General features: G+C 46.9%; 1 protein-coding gene across 1 annotated transcript; it reads right to left on the bottom strand.

The window, feature by feature from the left end:
- Positions 1-56: 56 nt before the first annotated feature.
- gas2l1 (growth arrest-specific 2 like 1) lies at positions 57-23,475 on the bottom strand. The gene is made up of 5 exons (XM_084360012.1): positions 22,268-23,475; positions 12,525-12,632; positions 7,902-7,998; positions 6,179-6,503; positions 57-4,705 (listed from the first exon to the last, which is right to left on the bottom strand). The coding sequence occupies exons 1-5, from the start codon at positions 22,976-22,978 to the stop codon at positions 2,629-2,631; spliced, it is 3,318 nt and encodes a 1,105-aa protein (XP_084216138.1). The 5' UTR covers positions 22,979-23,475; the 3' UTR covers positions 57-2,628.
- Positions 23,476-23,712: the final 237 nt, after the last annotated feature.

Below are 23,712 nucleotides of genomic sequence, written 5' to 3'. Positions count from 1 at the left end.
CCGGTCTGCTTGTAAACCAAAAGCCTCCACATGAAAAATTCATCAGAGATAATTCGTGAACTTCAGAGGAAAAAATATTTATTACAAGAACAACCTGACAGCATTTTCAACTTCCAAAAACAGTGAAATGTTGCAGTATTGCTATTTCATACATACAAATTCCACGATGTCGAGCAAATCTGTACATCTTTTTATATTTACTGGTGTTTTTAAGTGAAAATAACATTAGCAAACAAGAAAACTGTCTGACCATGAACATTCAGATTTCGCCGATTAGGGACAGAGAAGAAGAAGAAGAAGAAGAAGAAGAAGAAGAAGAGTTTCATGACATTTTGTGAAGTTGTGCAGGATAAAGAGCAGATTATGTTTTATTGTGATTGATAACGACGTCTAACGACGCGTTTGTTTGTTTGAAGTCACAGTTCAAAATGCAAATAAGCCAAAAATAAGATCCAAATGTAAAACAATCAGAATACATGTGAACAAAATCAGCTCGTACAGGTGAAACTGATCAACGCAGCGCTGACAAATACTGATGCATTCAGAAACGACTGTATCTGTGAAGATTGCAAACAGCCCAGATGTGCTTAATTCGTCCGTCAGATCAGATTTCAACCTCATCATCACGTCTCTTGACAGTTTAATATTTAAAGTACATGTTTCTAGCGTTGGGCTCCACCTCACTTGGATTTTTTCCCCCCTAAAACACTTACAGCTCACCTGACAGGACACTGATGTCCCTTGAGCCCCAATCAGGCTTCATTTCATAAATAAATAAGTTAAACCAACATCACTCGTCCCTCTTCGCTCCACCTCTGTACATATTCTCAAACAGTATGTACACAAACATATGCACACTCTTTTTTTTTCCCCCTCCGAGCCTCTTCACCACGTCCGTGCCCTGCAGGAAACAAGTCATCCATGTTTTTGGGAGGTGACGAGGCGTCTGCAGGGCACCGACGCTACAATTCCCACGTTTCCACTTCCAAATATATTTTTACACACAAAAAAAACAGTAGCTGGACCTTTTTCGAGCTCTTGACGACTGTGAAAGAGCTTCACAAGAGAACATATCCAGTTGCTTTATCTATTATTCATGCACTGTTGGCTCACAGTCCAGTGATTTGGGACTGTGAGCGTGTCTACGTCCTTCATCCATCAAACTTCACCTCATAATACCGTTATCATGGGCTCTGATCGGCACCAGCATTCAAAACGTAGGGGGAAATTTAATTTCTGTGTCAGGAAAACATCTCTTTTTCTGTCCTGTGAATAAAACATGTCTCTTTTTTAGCCACTAGGTGTCGCCACAGATCGTGTCATCTGCTGCTAACTAGGTTATCTGGCTCCTTGTGTTTCAAAACATCTCACAGGATTCAGAGGCAATAAATTAGGCTATATATCTTCATCATGACGACTACATCAAGTATAACTTATGATTGAAATTGGCAACGTTCCTCACCTCTCTCCACATTCACGCTCATAAAAAAAAAACAACCTCAATTTCTATCATGATAAACCGTTAACGATGGCAATGTAGTGTTTTACCGAATAGATCTTAGTGAGCGACAAAACATTCAAAAAACTAACCTGCTAATAAACGTTAAGGCAAATAGGAATTGTCAAGGCATTTCCAACACCGATATTGCATAGCTAAGGCAGCACAGAACTCATTACAGTGAATATGTACATTAAACTGTATATTCAATGCCTTTTTATATGTACAAAGCACTCGCCTCTAACAGGGAGCGCGTCGACGATGTATATTTACACATTCATTCACCGAAGCGACTGACTTCTTGCACATGTAGCTGCGTCTGTTCTCCAGAGGAAGAGCTCTCAACATTTCTGCTTCAGTGACGATGACGCAAAGTAACACAACCTTCACCGCTCCTCTTAGAAATAAAGTTAAAACTTCTGACTGCATTGAACATAAAGTTGTTACATATTAAGCTTTTTTTTTTTTTAAAAACAAGTATCTATTTCGACCACATCGACTGTTGTGAGAAGGTGACACCAGACGTTAATAACCAGCGGACGACTGTACACAGATCAGGAGGATGATGGAGTCTATGTTACCTATTACTATATTGTAAATGTGAGTATGTGAGAGGGTGGAAATATCACAGTCATACCAGTATTTTGACTATCAAGGCAAGCAGAGATGCTGAGGCAAAACCACAAGAGGGAGCTAATCCATGTGACTAAAGGTTTAGTGTTTACACTGTTTATGGAAATGCAGCTTTAAAATCCCTGGCACTTCACCATGCCCCTCCACGGGGCACATGGCAGCACATATGCTCTTTCTATCTCCGTCTCCATCGCTCTGTATCGACCACGTGAAACAAAAAGAAGAAGAAGAAGAACACCTTATGATTGGCAGAAGCATCCCCATGCACACGTTTAAAATCACAATAAAAGTAATATTAAAGACCATTTTCCTTTGGTAATAAATAATTTGGCTTGAGTGCAAAATAAAAGCAATGTGAAGCCCCTGCAGGGGGAAACTAAGTGAAAAAGAAGGAGTGTTAGACATGCAGTGAAAACAGTCTATAGCCCAGTCTTAATAAGTCTTTTTACACAGTAGTCAGAGTTCATGACGACGACAACCCCCCTGTGTCATTTGTGCTACATCCAAGCTTCAGTGTCCAGGCTCCCCGACTGTCCAGGGTACGAGCACTCCTTGTTGCCCATGGCTGGGGAACGTGGCTGAGGGTGGATCATGTCTGCGAAGGCCTGGTGGAGGCTTTTGCACGTGGCCGGACGACCGGTGGAGTGCGAGCTCTGCGGGGACATCGGCGGGGTGTTGCACGGGGAGAGCGTGTCGTGAGCCTGCAGATCTCGGTAGCTGACCGGGGTCGGGATGCGTGAGGGGCTGTTCTCCGGCCTGTTGTCGATGCGAGGCCGGATCCTGCTCGTCAGTTTGTGCTTTGGGATGGGGCCTACCCCCGTCTTTTGCCCTTTCTTAGACTGTTCTCCATCGGTGTCCCCGTTGGCCATGTTTGACGATGGTGGGGGGGATTCAGAGCGAGACTCGCTCAGGCTGAAGCACATGGAGGAGGTTTCACTGGAGGAATCCTTGAAGGAGCAGTCCTCAGAGGGGGGGAGGGGCACAGGTGACGGACAAGCCTCGGGAGGCGGGAGGTCGTCACTGCCATCACCATTTTCTAGGTCGTAAGGTAAGTTTGGCTGGTGATTCTCCAGAGGAACGTCTCCTTCAGGCCCCGTGCCCCAGCCGAGCTGACCCTGCTGACCTGTCAGCCCCCCCGTGGGAGAAAACCCTCCATGGTCTCCGTTCATATTCCTACAGTGGAAAGCAGGTTGTGAGGGGACCTGGTTCATCAGTCTGTCCGACTCTGTGTCTCTGAGACCAGGCAGTGAAGATGGAAGCTCCCTCTCCTCCATGGAGCTGGAGATGGCCGGGAGCTTCCTGAGACCTCCTCCACGCTCCCCCCAGTGCTCCGGCTCTCCTTCTCCGAAGTTGTGTGGTCCTCCAAAATTGTGTCCATAAAGTAAATTTAAGGGGTCGTCCATTGAGAAGGGACGGGCGTTAGTCCTCTTGGATTCCCTGAGGTCAGGCAGAGCTCCTATCTTTGCGCCCACATTCAGGGAGGAGGACGAGGAGTTAGAAGAAGAGTAAGCAGAGTCAGTGACGTTAGCGTCAGTGGGTGCTGGCAGTGAGTGTGTCCCAGCTCCCTGCAGGGTCGCTGCTCCTGGGGCTCTGCTCGTCACTCCTCTAACCTGCTGCGTATTGGCCAGAAACTCAGCCTCAAAGCTGCGGTACAGGTCCTGCTCCTTCTGGGGATCTAGTGTTGGCAGCATCTGGAAGCTGAGGCCCACCTCTTCCTCCTCTGGCTCCTGGCGCTCCAGGCCGGTCCAGTTCCTGTGGTGGCCCCGCCCGGCGGAGCGAGCGCCCTGTAATGTCCGAGAGGAGCGTGCAGCATGATGATGTGAGTTGCGGGGCGATGAGTGTGGTGAACGTCGACCTCCTGCGACCGGTGGGAGTAGTCTACCTTTTCCTAAGGAGGGTGAGCGGGGGGCAGGAGGTCTGGGAGTAGTTATCGTCTTCTTGCTGGGGCTGCTGTTGTTGTTGTTCTGGAGCCCTTTAACTGGCGAGTTAGAGCACGAGGACGACTGCCTCTTGCTGAACCCACCACCTAATCTGGGAGAGGACGGGGGCATTTGTTTGGCCCGAAGGTCCTCTCGTCTGTCCGAGGGTGGGGGTTGAGGTTCTCTGAAGCTGGAAGCGGGTCCCGGGCTGGCGTCGCTTGACCTCGTACGGCTCGATAACTTACTCTGGCTGTGGGACCGTGGAGCGTGGAGCCTCCTCGGGCCCTCGTTTCCAATGGAGCGGCCCCTCTCTGTGCGGGATGTCCGCGCCCCATCAGAAGATCCTTGCGGTGGGTTGGGTTTGAGTATCGGAGCGAGTGCTCCCGGACGTTCCCGAGACTGGCTGCGTGCACGGGGCAGCGAGGGCCGCAGGGATGGTGTCTGATTACCACCACCGGGCCTCTCAATCATATGCCTCCCCTCCTTTCGGTTAACCATCAGGACGACCTCTTCACCAGAGCGGCGTGAGGCACCACCAAGAGAGTACCGCCCTCCTCCTCCTCCTCCTCCACCTCCTCCTCCTTTCGAGGAGGCTGTAGAGGAGTCGCTGTCTCCAGACAGACGTCTTGTCACCGGTAACATTGTCTCCTTATTCCTAGAATATATGAAGGAGACAAAGGTCATTTATTTTTATAATAACACCACACACTTGTTATAGATTTTCTAACCCGACACACATTACTGCTCTCTCTCAACGAGACTCGACTCCACAGCAGCAGCATCAGGTTTAACTGTATAATCAGCTCCTGGACTTCACTTCCAGGAAGAACAAATACCTAGACAGACTTTGCCAAGTGCACATCAATAGCGCGTGTGTCCTTAATTGAATATTTAAAGACCCAGTTGATAAGAAAATAGCATTTGGTGGCCCTAACCCTGTTTATCAACTTATCGTGACAGAGCACACCGGCCTGCTTTAACTATTTCTGTCCGACTAAAACTTTATAAGCATCAGAAAAGAGTGAACGTTTTGTCCAGAATCCACGAATCAACAGAGCCATCGCTCAGTGTTTTGCATTTTGAGTAGCGAGGATACAGTTTTGTTTTCATTTTGATCACAGGTTTTGGCTTTAATTATAGTTTAATTACACCGGACTTTCTAAAGTTATCCTCAGAAATACGTTCGGTTTATATATCCAGGCATGATAATTTGCCCACCTGTTGACCTACTTCCCTAGTTAGCTGTGAACAGTTGTCGAGGGATAGTTGTCAGATTAGTCTTTATCTGGTCTGGGGCCACTTGAAAGGGGATGACCCACCCACACAGGGTTAATTCGCATGAGCTGATGCCTTGACGTCTGGTCTGGGCCATCGCTCAGCAGAGAGATGATACATACGTTGGAGAGAGGCCAAAGTAAACCACCACTCAGCTGCAAATTGTATTAAACAATGGCGCCCTTCACACTGTTACATATAGGGAAGGTATGTGACCGGCTTAACCTTTAACAGCTTCAGGAAAAAGCAGCATATCTTAATGTCGTTGTGTCTCGTAGGAGGAGCCACGTTTAACGGCCTTAACATGCCGCTGCTCTGATGTCGGCAGCCACTTCTCTATCACTGATATGTCGCCTCATCAAACCGAAGCGCGGTTTCATTTATCGCTGGCTTCGTACTAACTCAGACCATCTGCTGTTGCACTGGCAAGAGAAGAAAGGCTTAAGCAACAGCTCGCACGGCATCACAGCCATCTTTAGACAGTCGATGGATTAAGTGAATGAAGGTAGAAGAGAGAAGAGTGAGGAGAAAGGAGAGTGATCGTGCTCGGTGTCTACCTTTCCAGCCACTAGGATGTGCTGCAGGGCGCCGCTGTGTGATGGATTTGTCTGGGCAATGTCACCTGAGATTAGATAAATCTGCTCGGGTCTAATCTGTGGCTTCCTGGCATGTGTATTTGTGTATATTCCCAGTTGTTTGTATGTGTGTGTCTGTGTGTGTGTGTGTTTTTCTCTTCTGTGGGCAGAAAAGAGCAAAAGGCAGAATGAGCTCGCCCTGCCAGGCTACTGAGATGGATTAATCTCTTATCACGGCCACATACTTATCCGCGCACATACGTAGACAACAAACTCACCTGAGAGGATTAAAGTGTCGCGGTTCTGAGCGGTCTCGTGGCGGCCGCGGGAGCAGAGTACGCGCCGCGCCGCAGTCGGGCTCGGTGGAGCCGGACGGGTTACGAGAGCGGCCGGGCCGTGTGGAGGCGGAGGAGGAGGTGGTGGAGGAGGCACATGGAGCAGAGGGGGCATCCAAGGAGCGCCTGTCAGGAGGTTTGTATGGTGCGATGCCATCGTTTCGCCAGTGTGGACCTGGGCTGGTGGAGCGGGAGGAGTGGGCGCTGGAGGACTTGCTGTGGCCTCCCTGACCTTGGCCACTGGCTTTAGCCTGGTGGTAGCGGTGGGCTGCGGAGACGGATTGATAGCAAGTGTTTAAAACGGGCTCGTAACCAACATCGCCAGACAATAAACAAGGATTAAAGTCATTTAAAGGTCCAGAAATATATCAGTCGACCACATCGGTGCCATCAAGCTCTTAGATCGCAGCAGGAGATAACATACTGAATTCTTCCCTTAGATGGACCCGGCCAGAGAAATGCTGATGATCCCACCATTTAGGAAGAACATTTATAGAACTGCTGTAATCACTTAATACTCCACGATCTTCAACACGGTTCCTCCTGTGGTTAGAAATGTAACACCAATCACGGTTTCAGCTAGCGTCAGCTGTCCGGGCCGAACGCTCGGCCCCTGACATCACCGCTTCAGCAGCAGCTCTGACCCGTGGGTGAGGAGGGACGGTCCCACCCAGCATAGTTATGAACATGTATCAGTGTGCTCTGAATGATCCGGACACTTGTCCAGTTCAAGAGCAATTTAGGTCTTCGTTAAGTTGCTACACAAATGTGTTGTGAGATCAGGTGGCAGCAGCAGATAATACATGTTGATTCAATTTATTATTTGTTATTAAAGGATAAGTTCACACAAAAATGAAAAATCAGCCATTATCTAATTATTCCCATGCAGGTGAGAAGTCAGGTGACGTTTTATAGTCCACAAAACATTTCTGGAGCTCCACAGCAAAGCAGTAGCAGCAGCTTTCTACTAAACAACTGAAGCAGATGTGGACTTTAACTTCAAATCCAAGTCTCCTGAAGCCCTGAGATCCCAAACGTTCTCTTCTTCTTATTCACACCCCTTTTAAAGTGGAAAAGCGTGAGCCATCTGAAGTGGTTGAATGAGCTTGACCTTGTGTCAAGGGTGCAAATAACATCTTCTCAAATCAATCTGGGATCTAGTGTATCCTGGAGACTTGGATTACACCGGACAAGCTTCAAGGATCAAGGAGTTTTTTTTCAGTTGTTTTGGAGACATTGTTTTGCTGTGACGCTACAGAAAGCTTGGTTTTGCCTGCTTTTTGAGTAGTCATGTTTCAGACTGGTCGACCAGTCTAAGTTTAAACTTCCTTTTAAACATCAGGGAAATTAGTCATGAGAAATGTTCCTATTATTGACTCAGAGTGACTTCACAGTTTCAAATACAAACTTGCGTCACGTTGCCCACCTACATTTCCTGTCTGGAGGTTATTCTGATCTGGTTTCAGTACCAAACAAAGGAACAAAAAATCAGAAAATGGGAAATAACAGAATTTAGATTTACATAATTATACATTAGATGTTTAGACTGAACATCAGCTGTGATTTGTTTCTCATCTTAAAAGCATCACGAATGCTGCATCACCAAGACACAACAACCAAGTTGTTTCTTTGCAAGGGGCTGACGAGGAATAGGAAGTGACCTCACCGAAAGCAGCGCAGCGACACGGGTCGTGCTTGTCCAAATAGTGCTCTAATGTGTCCCAGCCCCCTCCGACACGCACCATCACATGAGTCCGAAGGACCTGAGGGAGGAAAAAGAAGAAAACAAGGTCTCAATAGATGAACGGAGAGTAACATACACAGTCATGCACAAATAAAACAGCTAAACCTTTTGATATACAGCTCCACCACACACGCTGCACAAGTCAATAGATATGCTAATTCCACAAGTGGGGCGGCTTGCTGAAGGCTGGCCGGCCTTCAGTGTTACATAACATCTAGATGCACCCCGGCCTCCTCCTCCCCCTCACCTCCTCTTTCTCCCACATCACCCCCAGCTGCTGCCATTATGAGGGGCTGTTCATTGCCATGCCAACTCACAATTAAAACAGAGTATGGCAGCATAATAAAGAGCCAAAGTGCTGTGAAAGACACTCTTTTCTTTGGCATCTCTCTCTCTCATGCCTCTCAGCTGGCTTCCCCGTGTTTTCAGAGGGTAGCGGGGTGAATTAGCATGGTCACAACTCAACCCCCCCGCCGTCCTCTCTGCTCCTCTCCCGATAACTGGGATCTCAGCTGAGAGGAGAGGGCATAACAGAGGGGGGTTTGTGGATATGTCACTTCCTACTCTCCTCTCTTCTTTGAGGCACACACATCCGCAACGTCGGACCAAAGAGCCACGCTCCCTCCAGGCAGAAGCTGCCTTCACTGAAGCAACACAATCTGACTGATGTGACAGCCCCGTGGACGCATCCCCCCTGCCTTGGGTTGTGTAACAGGGACTGTCAGCCACATGTTTTAAAGGTTGTACCCGTGTCTCAGAGGGCAGGCGAGGCAAAGCAATAACGGTGCATCTGTGTGGGCTGGCACAGAGTTCGTTTCCACCGAATCACACGTGGCACGGCGTCTCATCTCCGGGTCCCTGACCATGGTCAGACAGAGGCCACGGACACGGTCATGTGCAACCAAAGTCTGACCCCACCTTCCCTCCAACACAATCTCTGCCAATCCACTACAAGTCCTTTCATCGGCCTCCCTCCCCGACTACATCAAATCCGTCAAAACAGCTGATCTGCTTATCTCTATCAGACCTGAGAGTATAAACTGCTTACTCTCCTCTGCTCTGGCCTTATGTCGGTAACAGGTTTACGTCGGTTTGTGTGATGCTGCGTGACCGTCGTGTGCCAGCAGAGCAAAGCGAGGCCGCACGACTTTCACGTCATATTTTGATCGCATTCAAAACATCATAGAGGTATAAAGTTGCACAAGAACAGGAGGAGACGGCAGACATGCTTTAGCTTTGTCTACGCAGTTTACAAAATACATCTGCATGGTGTGTGCAGTTCACTGTAACAGAGGTGGTGATGTGGCATAAATCTCTTTATAATGAATTTGTTTTTGTTTTTTCCAACTGTGGAGGAGGAGTAGCTGTCATGACGGTAACCGCTACCGGGAATCATCTTTGTGTAACTGGAGTGAGATAATTACACGACCATAAAAAGAATTATCCAGGGGTCTTTAAAATGCTAAATGTGCAGTCGCAATTTCCAGCCTGTCAGCTCATCCGCTCTCTTTATTGTCGTGTAGACGTCCAAGAACAGAAAGCAAGTATACAACGCTGATGAGGTGATAGAAAAGACAAGAACAGACGACATTATGCAGCTATTGGCAGCAAACTCACACGCTAAATGATCTAAATTACACTCTAAACGCTTGTATGATTAAATGTTGTTTTTTCCTGCATTCTGTATCACTTGTTTCCACATCCAGCAACCTTATTATGCATTTCATGTTTTATACATGATGCTGCAGCTCTGCTGAAAGTGAGTGTGTTCAGGCTAAAGAAACGTTCTGGGACCATGTTCCCTCTTTAGATGCGTGGCTTAGCCGCCTAATTTCCCAAACACCAAAGGGGTATCACAGTCTTCACCGGCGTGGAGAGACCAGATCCCTGTTTCTATGGCAACAGCGAACAGAGAGTACTTCTACGTGTCATCGTTGCGGGGGCGTGCTCAACCAATTTCTTCTTAAAATCTTGCTGGCGAGTTCAAAAATTAAGCCCGTGGTTCGTTTGTAGTTGTCGTGTCCCATCGACCGAAGGCATCTCCTCCTCCCGCTAGGGAGCGACCTCCCCTGGGACAAAAGAGGCCTTATTAACTCCCCCCTCTGTTCATGTGGCCCCGTTCACCCATTTCCCTTTCTCCACTTCATCCCCTTGTTCTGCCCGAGATCATTGTCAGAGCTTTTGGCAGCTGAATGGAGGTTTGTTGGCATTCAGAGTGGCTGCCCGCTTCCCTCCCCTCAGAAGAATAAGGGAAGTGTGTTGGCCGCACTTGTTAGCTGCTGGGGCATACGCATAATCGCTGTCATCCCCAGTGAGGAATCAGGGGAGGGCGGAGGCAGTGTGAAGAGGGCTAATCTGACGAGTCAAAGGCTCACACACTGCAAAACATGCATGTTTGTATATGTCTGGTACACTGAAAATGGCAGACGTGAGCCTCCATAGATCAGAGACTTCACACTGCAGCTTAGACTACATGAGGATGATGAGGAGGGAGGAGAGGTGAGAAGAGCTGGAGGGTTATGTGTTTTTATTTATTTATTTATTTTTAGAGAGCAGTAAAAGGTCTCCCATTTCTAATTCATACTTTGATCTCCCTCCCCTGCAGGATTGATTAAAAAAAGTGTTCATAAATGAGTGTTTATGACGCACATGGAAAATGCAGAGAACAATCCTGTCTCTGTTTCACTTCATTATTACAGCCAGCCACTTTATTCTGCATCATAGCGAAGAGTATAATCCCATAATTATGTTTTATAAAGTTGGACAACAAAATAACGTCTGCCTTAAAAAAGGAGACTGGCAGGAACATTGATCGTTCTTACAGTAAATCCTGCTTAATTCAGTAAACATGACGCCTTTGAAGACTTTTTTGAGTAAATGTTAAGCAAATTATAAAGGTAGAAAAAGCTTTTTCATATGTAGGGGATCGCCTGGACCGAGTGGTGCCACTAAAAGTGAAGAAATATTGACATTACTGCCAGTCAGACAGGTTTCTAATGTAATGCAGACGACTTGGAGTGCCATCCGGAGAGTCCATTAATCCGGCCGGGGATACATTTTAGGGTAAGTGAGACCAAATCGATCCCTGCTATCCACGAGCCTTCCTGTCCGGTCCTGTGAGGCCTCGTGTGGGTACCGTGGCAGCTCTTAAACTGAAACCGAGACACACAGTCGAGCAGAAACAGGCTACGACCCAGATAAGGACCAACTCAGGAAATGACCTAAAGCTCTAATTGTGTCTCAGTGGGAAAAAGTACAGTCCTGGGAGTGGGCCAGACCGAGGCAGCTTGTAAACACACACACGAGAGAGAGAAATCACAATACTGTTACATACACCGGACAGTTCACTGGGCCACGGTGCGGCCGAGGGTGGGTTTTATCTGTTGCGACATAATCCTTGAAACAACATATGATGCCATATGTCAACACCGTATGGTTCCATGCAATTACTGCAGGCCTCGCTGTCTTCTGCCCCGTGAGCCAAAGTAGCTTGTGTATATAAATGCAGCTAAATATAGCCGTGACAACTGACTTCAAGGAAAGGTTTATTACAACCTAGGTCTACTTTTTCTGTTGTTTTGTGAGTCAGAAGGGGCGGGAGACACAAGAAGCCAGATGAATATGGCTAGTTAGTTAGATTAAACACTGTTTTCTCAAGGTGAGAGAGTGAAAGCACAAGAAATGACAGTAACAAGCCCTCAGAGCACAGGGAAAAGATGTGTGTGCAGTACAAAGGGTCAAAGTTGATCATCAGGAGGCACATCCGGATTGAATTATCATTTTTGGCAGGTGGTGGGTAACAATAATCTGCAGAAGAAGTACGTGTCTGCACATTGCCATCTCCTTCACACTTATTTTTATTTATTCTACATGAATGTGACTACGTTTCCACCACAAATGGTCTTCCTAAGGTGTCAACAAGATGGTGGTGCGTGGGTATTTTTTCAGCAGAGTTAAACCAAGAAGTGGATCTGTGAAGTGTGATGGATGTGCACCATCAACAGTCAGCAACAACAATAGTTATCATTCTTTCTCTGTACGACGTCTTTGTTGTGACGTTGCTTTGTTCCCAGATCTCAGCGTTTAACACAGTGAGAACAATATTATAATTACTGATGGGAATGATGAAACTAAAGACGGGAGCGTTTATCTAGTGTGTGGACTCGTTTTTGCTATCTGTGAAGAAGTGTGGGATCGTGGGAGTTTTTTGCCAGTGAAAATCTACCTGACGTGACTCAGGCACAAATGCTCATGGACGACGGTAAATGGTGACGCATTAATGTTCGTCAACCTCCATCCTCACTCTGACGTATCATCTGATGTTTCTTCAGAGGAAACATTTGGGCAACTTTATGTACACAACTCAACAAAATACATAGCAAAGCTCTTAAATGCTGGTTATTTAGTTTTTGTGCAACACTTTCACAGATGATACAATACATAATTATTCTCTAATTATTTATCTATTAACATATGACGTGGAAACAAAAACACGTCTCGTGGTTCACGGTGACAGATAATTCTGCGGCGAGGCGAGGAGCTTACCCTGATGAAGATCAACGCGCTGGAGTCTCCCACTTTGTACTTCCCCTCCGACACCTTGATCATGGGAAACTGGGCTGGACAGGAACACCGGCCCAGAATCTCACGCACCTGAGGAGAACAAAATCAGAGCTGATTAGCATCCTCAGCACACAAACATGACACATATCCCAGAGGAACCTGACAAGAAACCCCTTCCTGTTCTTCAGGTCACGGTCCACATATGAGATCATGTTTAGTCATGTTAACTGTAACCAAAGCCCCGCTGGTCCTGAGTGCTGTGTGTCAACAGCACAATGAGTCTGTTTTATGGTGTGAGGAATGAGCAATCATGGCCGCCTGAGCGTGAGGGTGTTCAGTGCGTGTGCGTCATCTTCCTGCCAACTTTTCCCTCCGAGCAGCTCCTGGGTGACGGAGGGGCCCCGCCCGGCTCTCTCGCCACATTAAAAGCCCCGTTTCATCTCATCTCCACAGAACATTTTGGTTACTTAGTTCACCGCAAAGTGTCACAAAAGCACAAAAATACATATGTGGACATGCTAATGAATACCGTCCCAGCGTCGCTCCTCGGGCTGCTACACAACAATGTTTCTGCTTCTGACATCATAAAACCGAGGAGAGAAAAGGAGCTCAGAAACCAGACTGGTGATGATGTCAGCAGGCCTGCGATGCCAGCTGGGTTTTGAATCGAGGGAGTCGGAGCCGGTGCCCTTGCTGTGGTTGGGGGTGCTTATTAGGCAACTGGAGTCAGACACAACTGCAGGGTGGAGCGAGCTCCGCCTGTGTTGTATAGGCCTGTGCTCTGGCAGCGTTGGCGGTGTTTTTCTTGGCGTCTCTCTCAGACAAAAGGCGTATGCGCACTTGTCGGCCACGAGGGAGAGAAAGTAAAGCGGCAGAGCGGGAGGAGGAGGAGAGGAGCGCAGGAAGAGGAGAAGAATACCTGCTCCACAAATGTGCATGCAGGGGGCGGCCATTATTATTTGAGTGGTGTGGAGGAAAATTTCAGGTTGTGAGCTCCCACCCTCTGAGTGTTTACAGCTCCTCTTATACAGCGCTGAGGGGGTATGATGTGTGTGTGTGTGTGTGTGTGTGAGCAGGCTGCTCTATAACACCTACATTATAGTGTATTCAGATGATTACGTGTTATTTTCTTGAAACAGCACCCTTCTTTCTTCTCCCATGCTAATTAAACAAGGGTGGGATCAGCGCTGAGCCTCTGCATCTCACCTGCCCGTCTGTTTCCCGATCTCACCTGCTTCCATCCAGCCTTCCTCCTCTTTGCTGTGTTTCAGCCTGTATTTTTAGCCCGTGCGCTAGCTGACCGGACCTATATTTGTCTTTGCTTTCTTTGTTTTGCTTACATTTCTGCTCCCTCCCTCTCTTTCTCTCCGCTCCGTCACTCCGTCTTTCATTCTGTCAGTAGGTGGACGAGCCCTGCTTGGAAAAACCCCAGCTGGTGAGTTCATGGAAAGATTGCTATGGCTACAGACACACACATAGCCTTACCCTTCCCCTTTTAACTGTACAGTTTTGCCTTCTTTTCCTTTTTTTTTTCTCAGCCTTTGCTACACTGAAGCCTTTCTCTCGCCCCAGAGCCGTTCAGCTGAGGTCATACGTTTTCCCTCCAGAGAGACGGTGAAGGACTCTCGTATGAAACAATGAGCACCACGACGTGTTTAATAATAACCCTGATCAATAGCAGCCCTGACATCTGAAATATTTGCTCAGTGGAAACCTCTGGTATGAATGTGTGCACTTCCCATGTCTTCGCTGTGTCAACAACGGGCACACTGAATCCAAAACACACACTTTCACACACCACAGTGAGTTAAAGGGGAGGGGGGGGGGGGGAGGCAGAGAGAGAGCGACAAGGTCACGCAGGAAACATGCGGAAGTGGAGCTGGAACACTGCGAAAAGCTGAAGGATGAATTATGGATGCACGCGGGTCAAATGAGAGACGCTTTCAGTGAGAGCTGCAGATGTTTAAGAAAAGAAGGGAGAGAAAAACTGAGCGAACAATCCACAGCACGCCCCTATACTGGGAATCTGCTGCAGCTATCTTAAGATAGGAATGCAGAGATTTGTTTTTGCTTGAACGGAGAAAAGAAACACTTTCGTTCTTAGACTGAAAATGCTGCGACATCTCCTGTGAATTGAGCAGCCAGGGTTTGTCCCCCCAGAAACTCTAAGCACGTATTGCTTTAATGATCCCCAGCGCTGCTCGGATCACGTCATATCTGCTCAGTGTGAGTCAACAACCTCTCCGTGCCTTTCCTTCCTGACCTGCAAACATCTGAAGGACCATTCATGGAAGAGATAGGGCCGAGACTGAGGGCTGAGCAAACCCTGGGGATGAAGAGAGGAAATGGGAGGAGAGAGATAAAGATTTGATTCCCCCCGTTTTCCTCACTGATTTGAAATGCGGACTAACGTGCGGTGTCCGAACAAAGGAACGCACGAGGTGGCCGTTTGCTCTCACACAAGATATAGTCGTAGTTTGCTCGTTCAGGCTTTCAGACTGAGATCCAGCTTTCATTAATGTACTCAACAAAGCCACACATCCGTTGGAATATTTGCCAGTTTCTCCTCATGACACAACAATGTGCGACCGCACAGTTTGCTCTGCTGCAGTCATCAAACAGAGGTGTGCTGGCCTGCTGTAACTGGCTCCTTTCATGACTGCGATGCGAAGGATAATTACTGCCAAACTCTGACAATAAAAACTGAACATTACAACAAAGTCAGTCCACAGGAATTTACACGAGGGTGTTTCCAGGAGTTGACTTCGATTGAAGGGGGTTAATGACAGAATACATTCAAAAGGTAGAGAAAATTGTGAGGATTAAAAGATTATTATGGTCACGTACAGACGTTTTAAGATGAGGGAAATGAGAACAACACTCCTCTCTTAGTTTATCGTCTTGCCCCGAGGATCTCCTGCCGAGACTGGAAACTTGCACAGATAAAACAACCTCAACATCAGATAAGCACAGAGACAAGAAAACGAAGCCACTGGGGGCGCCTGCTTGGCAGGAGGGAGATTTTTGGGAACTTGAGTGGTTATTGCTCCACCACCCACAGCAAGCATTCCTAAAGCCTGTGAACGCACGCTCGAAACAGCTACATATCAAGAGTCTATCCTCTATTAAACCACCGCTCTGACAGCCTGTATAAACGGCTCCTCTGTGGACGACCGTGCAACAACTCATAAACATCGAAACAGCCTTCTTTGCAACACATTATCTCTTTAATCAACCTGGGGGCTTCGGGGCGGTAACAAATGACTGAATGAATGATGATAATGCTGAAGCTGCAGCCTGAGGGGACAAACTGGAGAGATCATGGGAATAAGTGTATTTAGAGAATGTTTGCATGCTGGTCCAACAGAGCAGACCAGCAGAAATGAGACGGAAAAACAAGCGCTGGATGAACGCCTCAGGGCCAGGTGTGTCGGTAACCTTCCACTGGGAGAAAACAGACAGAAAGTTATGTTTTTACTTTGGCATTGAGCGCAAACAAAGAATGCATTAGTTTAGCACGTTGGGAAATGTGAGTGAAGGTGGAAAAAGCCTCGCTCGCTACAAAATCATCATACCAGCAAATAAACAGCTCACCTAATAGCAGCTTAACCTGAGAGATAATGTGTTGATTAGCGAGTCTTAAAGGTGCTGGAAGGTGGATTTTGTTTCCTTTGGACGGAGCCAGGTGAGACATCTCAGGTCTTAATGCTAAGCTACACACGGCTGCTGGCTGTAGCTTCATATCTACCGTATCCACTGACAGTATAAAGTAAGAACGGAGCTTCTGGGTTTGAGAAGTTAAGGCCAAGCATGTAAGCTTATGAGAAAATGACCCTGCTTCTCACTTTATGCATTACCTGAGTAAACTGTCTCCTGATGAGTTTATGATCTGTATCGCTAGTTTCAAGTCTTCTGCAACACAGCGTGATTTTCATTTAGCAAATTGTGGTCCCATTTAGAGTAAAGAGACGATACAGCAGGGTTTGCTTCAGTGCATGCTGGGATAGTCAATCAGTATAGAGACATAGGCAGTGTTGTATAAAGTATTGTAAAGATATTGTGCTAAAATAAATGAAATAAAAGCAAAAGTCACCGGTACGAATAGTACTTCAGTTAAAGTCTTAAAGTATCTGATATTAAATGTACTTTAGCAACAAATGTCCAAGTTAAAATACTGTAAATTATACATACATTTACATAGATGTATATATACTAGAGTTTTAATCTTAATTATTTCAATAAATAGAAACTTATTTAAAAATCTGCTACGTTGGCTCTGACGCAGCATGCAGTCTGCATAGTAAGCTGAAAATTAATTGTAGTGGAGTGGAAGTATAAAGTAGCAGATAATGGAAAAACTCAAGTAAAGTACAAGTACCTTCAAAAGTGTACAGCACATGAGTCATCAGTCATTCTGGCTCCAGTGGGTGACGTCACACTAGCTTTACACTTGGTGTTATCAAGCTTCTTATCTAACTTCCCACAAAACGTAAGAACTACTTAACAACAAGCGACAAGCCTTTATATATTTTATTTATGACCGGCGTTCTGATCAGAGTGAAAGATGTGATCGTATCTGCTCCGGGGCAGGCCTCATCCACCTCTTCAAGCAAAGTATTTTCTACAAATCGATGCCTACCTTCTGGCCACATGACAGACAACCCATTGGGAGGTGGGGGGAGGAGGACACATGAATCTAATGGGCATTCAGTGCTGCAAGGTGAATAACTCTATTATTCATCCGCCTCAATCTGACAGCGGTGTAATCACCCGGCGCAGGAAGTTAAATATCAGACCGCTGTCGAAGCCTTTTTGCCGGTTTGTTTTGACGAGGCTCAAAAACACTAAGCACCAAGTTGTGGCAGTTGAAGCTAGTGGAAAAGATGACCGACTGAAGGACCGGCAGGTGCAGACTGACCACACTGCTCACACATACAGACGCCTATTCAAATAAACACCCCAATTAAATGATAATCATGCAAACGATCTGGCTGATATCATCAAACGCTGCGTTAAAGACATAAGCGGGGCAATGTGCAAAGTGCACAGTCAGCTGGTTCCACTTGTACCCTGCTGCATGGAAAATAAGGAGGAGGAGGAGGAGGAGGAGGAGGAGGAGGAGGAGGAGTGAGAGCTGGTCTGTGCTGCTGCTGTGCAAAGTCTAGAGGGTAAAGAAATAATTTAATAAATAAAAATATTAAACCCCTAAAAACACGAGTGCATGTGACACAGGAGGGAGACACGCTGAAGGATGCCACGCTCTCTCAGCAAAGCGTATGAGTGTGACCCAACGCAAAGCATGATGACCTACTTTCCTCTTTCACTCTCGCTCGCTCTCTACTGTAGCTCTGCCTCCCAGAGCTACATCCACTCCGGTCAGGTTTAACAGAGTGTACAGTAAAGTCTCTCTAGGCACACTATCTGTTGTCTACTCCCCTTTTTTTTTTTTTTTTTTTTTTGATTCCCTGAATGCACAAAATGGACCTTAAGGTTAATGGAGCAGACGGTGCATACAGGCGTAATATACACGCAATTTCCCCCTCCTTCTCTGCTCTGCTGGTGTCTCCATACAGCGTCTTTGATTGAGACGTCAGCCTTTGATTGCCCCGCTGTCAGCAGTCTATTCACGTCCTCCTCCTCAATGCCACCGACAAGACATACTGTTGTGGTCTTTATCATGTCTAGGGGATGGGGGGATGGGAATGAGTTTCTCATACATGTATGACTGAGTGTTGAAGCCTGGGGTGAGAAGAGACATGAACCAGTTTGTGTGACTGAACAAGAAGAAGGGAAAGATGCGGCTGAAGGAAGGCGACAAAGGCCGTCCTGCAGAGATACCTAGGCATGCATTGAACATATGAACAATGGGAGTGTGCATTAAGGGGGTCAGGAGGTGTCGTTCAAATGATTACATGTGTGTCGGTTTGTACAGATATGTATGTGTTTTATCAATCTAGCCTGGGGTCTAATTGCAAGACCTAGAAAATACACAAAAAGGTCATTTTTCTAGCGAGACGACCGTGTTTCTTTACCTCAGGCCGCCCGCAGCGTATAGGGACGTACAGCTTCAGTCGTAATCCCTGCACTATAATGGGTGATATGATAGAAAATCCCCTAATGCAAAGGATAAACTGTATGTGGGCATATATAGTAATGTGAACCAGCTGCTGTCTGTAAAAAAAAAAAAAGTCTCCATTAGTGGGAAAAAGGAACATTTATTGACTCAAACTATGACGAAGGAACTGAGACGGCGGTTACTTCCTCAACTCGGTGGAAAGCTGTCCCTCGGCGGGGATGAGTAACGACATACGTAGCGGGCAGACACGGGGACGGTGAGTGTTTACGTGACGGCCAGTCGTTACCAGGAGAGCAAACCGGATAGACGACACCTTCCTGAAGATTAACTATGTATTGTGTTGCTTATGTGACACATCAACTGTTTGCATTGAGAGTCAGGAGTTTACTGAGTCACTCCGCTTTTACATAAGCTGCGTGTAGGAGGACAAATCATATCTGACAACATTTGGAGCTACGTTTTTTGTTACTGTGATTGATTACAGAACAGCCAGATGTCCTTAAAAGGGACGCGTGCCTCTAAACCATCCTGCTGTTTGTATGCATGCAGGCGACTACACTCATTAGAATAACGACCTGTAATCCTATTATCACTACACTTGTATTGTCTTGTTGGACTCAACAAGAAGATTAGTTTGATCATCCAACTACTACACAGCATACAGACGGATAAACAGCTGCCAAGTGGACAAATCTTAATGAGATGAACAAGAAACAAATGCCAAAACTATTTTTAAAAAGAAATAGCGCACCAGAATTTAACATTGGTCTGGATATGTGATTATTAATGTCTTTACAACTGGATAATAAATAAATATAATCTTGGATACTTGCTACTATCAATATTAGAGCTGCAACAACTATTTGAATAGTTAAATGATTATCAAAATAGTCAGAAATTCACAGTTTCAGCCTCTTTTTAACGTTTTAACGTCAGGATTTTCTGCTTTTCTTTGCTACTCATTACTCTAAACGAACATACTTTGGGTTTTGGACTTTTGGCTGGAAAACAGAAGCAATGTGATGTTTTATAGACTAAATGGTTCATCGATTAATCGTAAAAAAATCAACGGCAGATTCATCGACACTGAAGATAACTTGGCGGTCATGCACACACTGTGCACAGCTCACGTTTTCATCAACCTGCTGGGTTCGTGTATAAAAAGTGATGGTAGGTGCGGCAGACGCAAACGTCTGTCGGCTCATGTTGAGGTTTTAGTAAAGAGTTTCGCAGCATTTCGGCATCTGAGGCTGTTTGTGCAGATCTCTGCGGGAGTTAATGCCTTTGTAATTAATTGGTGACGTTTCATCAATACTGTTATTGATCATGAGCAGAGATGCAGCTCATGGACAGGTTGATAAATAATGTATTGTTTGAAAAGCAGCTTCAAAGTTAAGTTATCATGAGGAATTGCTCAATACTGAGATATCAGTTGGCCGATATGATCAGCCGATATTGGCCTATCAAAAATACAGAATAACATATCGGCATATTGTTGTTTGACATGCAGCGATGAAAACTATTCTTTTTAGAGATTGTAAAGCAGAAAAAAGATGCTTGGGCTCATTTATAATTATTACATTCCCAGTGAAATTGACTGTTTCAGTGCTCTCGTGTCATTTAAACTTTGTTGTTAACGGATCAATCATTCCCAACTCGACACTTTGGGTTGCTAGGACGGGCCGGTCACCAACCCCAAGGCATCGGTATTACATATCAATGCTTGTCTCACATGTTTGATTGCTGCATTTGAGGGATCACTGCCAAAAAAATGTCAATCAGCCGATTGATTCAGGTATTTTTACTGCCTAATATCAGAATCAGCAAGTCCGGCTCTAATACTGAGAAAAATCAGTAAATGCTTATGTCAATAACAAAAACATCCTGTGAAATTCAATCCATGTTGGATGGTGCTGGAGAGTCGCTTCTGCTCACCTGACCACAGGTAGCAGATACACCGTCTGCTGTCACAGCTGTGGACCGATGAAACTAAGCCCTTTAACTTTCCTGCTCTCCCTCCCCGTCAGACACTCAAGCAATGAGTTTCCAGTAAGAGCTAGACACTAATCTCTTGTGAGGCTACTACATGAGACGGAAATACTGAGAAAAGTGCAGACAAGCATTCTGCAGGATAAACTTGTGACCGGTGTTAAGGAGGTCGCAGAAGCCTGAGGCCTCGCAGTAAGACCTGATTGAGCGGATATTGATCCAGAAAGAAAGAAACGTGGATTTAATTTTGATTGTTCCCTGTTAAGCACCCTCCACTCCGGGATATTAAATGGTAATTCAGTGGAGAAACGTCTCACACAAAGTCTGGACCTCAAAATGAGAGATTGACCACAAAGCAGCTGAAGCCATTAGACAATATGTGTGAGTACAACCACTGTAGAGCACCCTGGATGATACTGTTTTAATATCGCGGCCTCTCATCTCCACAGAGGTTCCTCGTTTGAAGGGCCTCATGCTGCTGTGTGGGCTGTTCTGTGCAGCTGACATGCACAGCAGTTTCCTCAGGTTGACAGGGAGGATGGAGGACAGTCAAACGTTTTCTGTCCGTCATCTTTCGATGAGGGCTGCGTGAGCGCGGATGACAGAAAAAGGAAAGGACAGACATGCGCCGTGTAGCTTTTCCTGTGCTCTTTTTGTCCCAAAATGCGCTCTGCTTGTATAATCCTCGATACTCAGACAGTCTGGTTGTGAACAGCGCACATCCTCCTCCACACGCGCTCCTATTTCTGTCTGTGGAGGTCACACCAGAACCGCTCTGCTCTGCTGCCTGGGCGGCACGAGGGTGACTGTCCACTGTCTCCCCTCCTTCCCTCCCTCTTTCCCTCCCTCTGACTGCTGTGCTCCCCCACTCGCCAGTCTAAGCACATGTTGAGCTGCTCATTAGCTTGGCCCTGACAAGATCTTTGGCTCTCTCGCGAGCTCATGTGCAGCCGGCAGGCAGGCCAAAGGTCAGCCAGTTCAATTCCACAGGACAGGAAATATATCAGAGCCAAACTGCCAAAAGGGGACATTTTTACTAGTGTTGCTGCACACGATTAATGATCTTCATCGCCTGCAGGATGTCGTATTAAAGCTAAATGTGGGAAGTTGAAGGTGACAGACACGAATAGTTCAATCTCCTGTAGAGGGCCGGGCTGACATTTCTGCAGGAATGCAGGCGAAATGTCACAGAGACGGCCCGGGACAAGAATCTGGGTGTCAAACACACACTGACCCTCCACAGGTGAGCAGGAATTTACCAGCCCGGACATGCGTAGATGCAAAGCGAATCGGGGCGCCTGCCTTCTTCGTAGCACCGGTGTGATGTTTTCAGAGAGGATGCTTCACTTTTGACACATTTCTGTGTTTCGCTGTGGTTTTTCTATCAGCTGCTTCAGCACCAGACACAAACACACTGATTGATATTCACCTCTAACCAAGGCCAGAGGAGCCTGTGGGAGACTGTATTTCACACTTGTGTTATGAGTAGCGGTGATGAAACTGAGCTGTTAAGATTATTACACTGATATATGAAGACTTGCATGAATCATAATGCAGCTATGACACAATGTGGGGTTTCCGTGGAGTCTAGGGTTAGTCAGGGTAGTTGCATCAGGATATTAATACACAGTGTTTTGTGTTTTTAATATTTTCAACTCACCAACTCGTCCAAATTTCGCATGTCACATAAAACTCTCTTCTGGGGCCAGATGAAGGGCTCTGGATCAGGCTCATCCTCGTCCTGATCCTCCACACTCTTGCTGCTGCTCTCTTTCCGGCTGAAACACCTGCTGGGCGGGCTCGGCTCAGCCGGCTCCCCGTCATCGATCCGCAGGCTCTCCTGGTCCCGGATCTCCTCCTCGATCTCCTCCTCCAGCTGGATCAACATGGGGGCCAACATGCCAAACTTGGAGCCGCGCCGCGCCACCTCGAGGAGGCACAGCACGAAATTCTTCTCGTTGCATCTCTCCACCAGGTCGTTGGTCTCAAACATGAGCACGTCCTTGATCCAGAGCTCCTGCCTGCACCAGCTGATGAAATTGGACACGTTATCCCGCGCCAGGAACGAGCCGGGGATAACGTTGCGCGACTGGAAGACCACGTCTTTAGATGGCACCTTCATGGACTGTGCAGCCTCCGGGTACTCCAGCTGGAAGTCCTGCGCGGCGCGGTTCACGTTGTTGGCGTGCCGACACAGGGCACAGCCCGAGCCCAGCCCATCCATAAAGGTGTCCGCAGTGATATCTAGGTCGTAGAGGGTGTTCAGCCATTCCGCCAGATCCTCCTTCATGGCGTACAGGTACTCTTCGCTGGATTTGAAAGGCCGGATACTCTTGGAGGCGGCGGACTGGATGTTGCTCTGATCAGCCATATTGTCGGATTCTGTATCAATAAAGTCTACTTGATGATTCCCGATTGTCTCATTGCACAACTGCGCTCCGGAGCCTCATCCGCGTAATAAAGCCAAATAACCGCGTTGACGCACCCATGCCGGTTTGTGCCTGTGTGGTTTCTTATCGGAGGCTCCTTGAAACCAGGCTTTGTGTTGTCAGAGGCATATCGGGATGCGGAGTGTCCGTGGCGCATGGATGCGTTTTCCGGATGTCTCTGCGAAACCCGTTTCCTTTAAAGAGCGCATCGCCGGGTCCCGGACCGGGAATCAGGGGCAGAGCAGTCCGGGACGTCGATACACACCCATGCGACGCGCAGTTTTAATCCAACCGGTGGCCGGTGTGTCCTCTCACACGCAAAAATCCACGTGTCACCATGTCCTGTGTGTCAGGCTCGGCTCCGCATCGATGAAAAAATCACGACCACTGAGCAGCAGTGAGCCCGCAGCTCATCGTCCCGCAGATAGGCCCGCCTCTCCCGCTGAATATGTTGACCTGCTGTAGCTTAGACCAGCAGAGCGACTCGGTGGCACATCCCATTATGAAGGATCAACGCCCGGCAGAGGAGGAAAACTTAACCCCATGTTCACCAACTCAGGATGCACAAGTTACTACAGTGACAGAGACGCTTTATAAATACTTATACTTTATTATCTGTCACAATGCATCGTATTTAGTGATAAATATCAGTGTTATAGTGTTAAATATTGAGTAC

The sequence above is a fragment of the Pagrus pagrus genome (assembly GCF_965226575.1).
Source record: "Pagrus pagrus genome assembly, chromosome: 8".
Taxonomy (NCBI): Eukaryota; Metazoa; Chordata; class Actinopteri; order Spariformes; family Sparidae; genus Pagrus; species Pagrus pagrus.
This window is presented reverse-complemented; position numbering and strand designations above follow the sequence as displayed.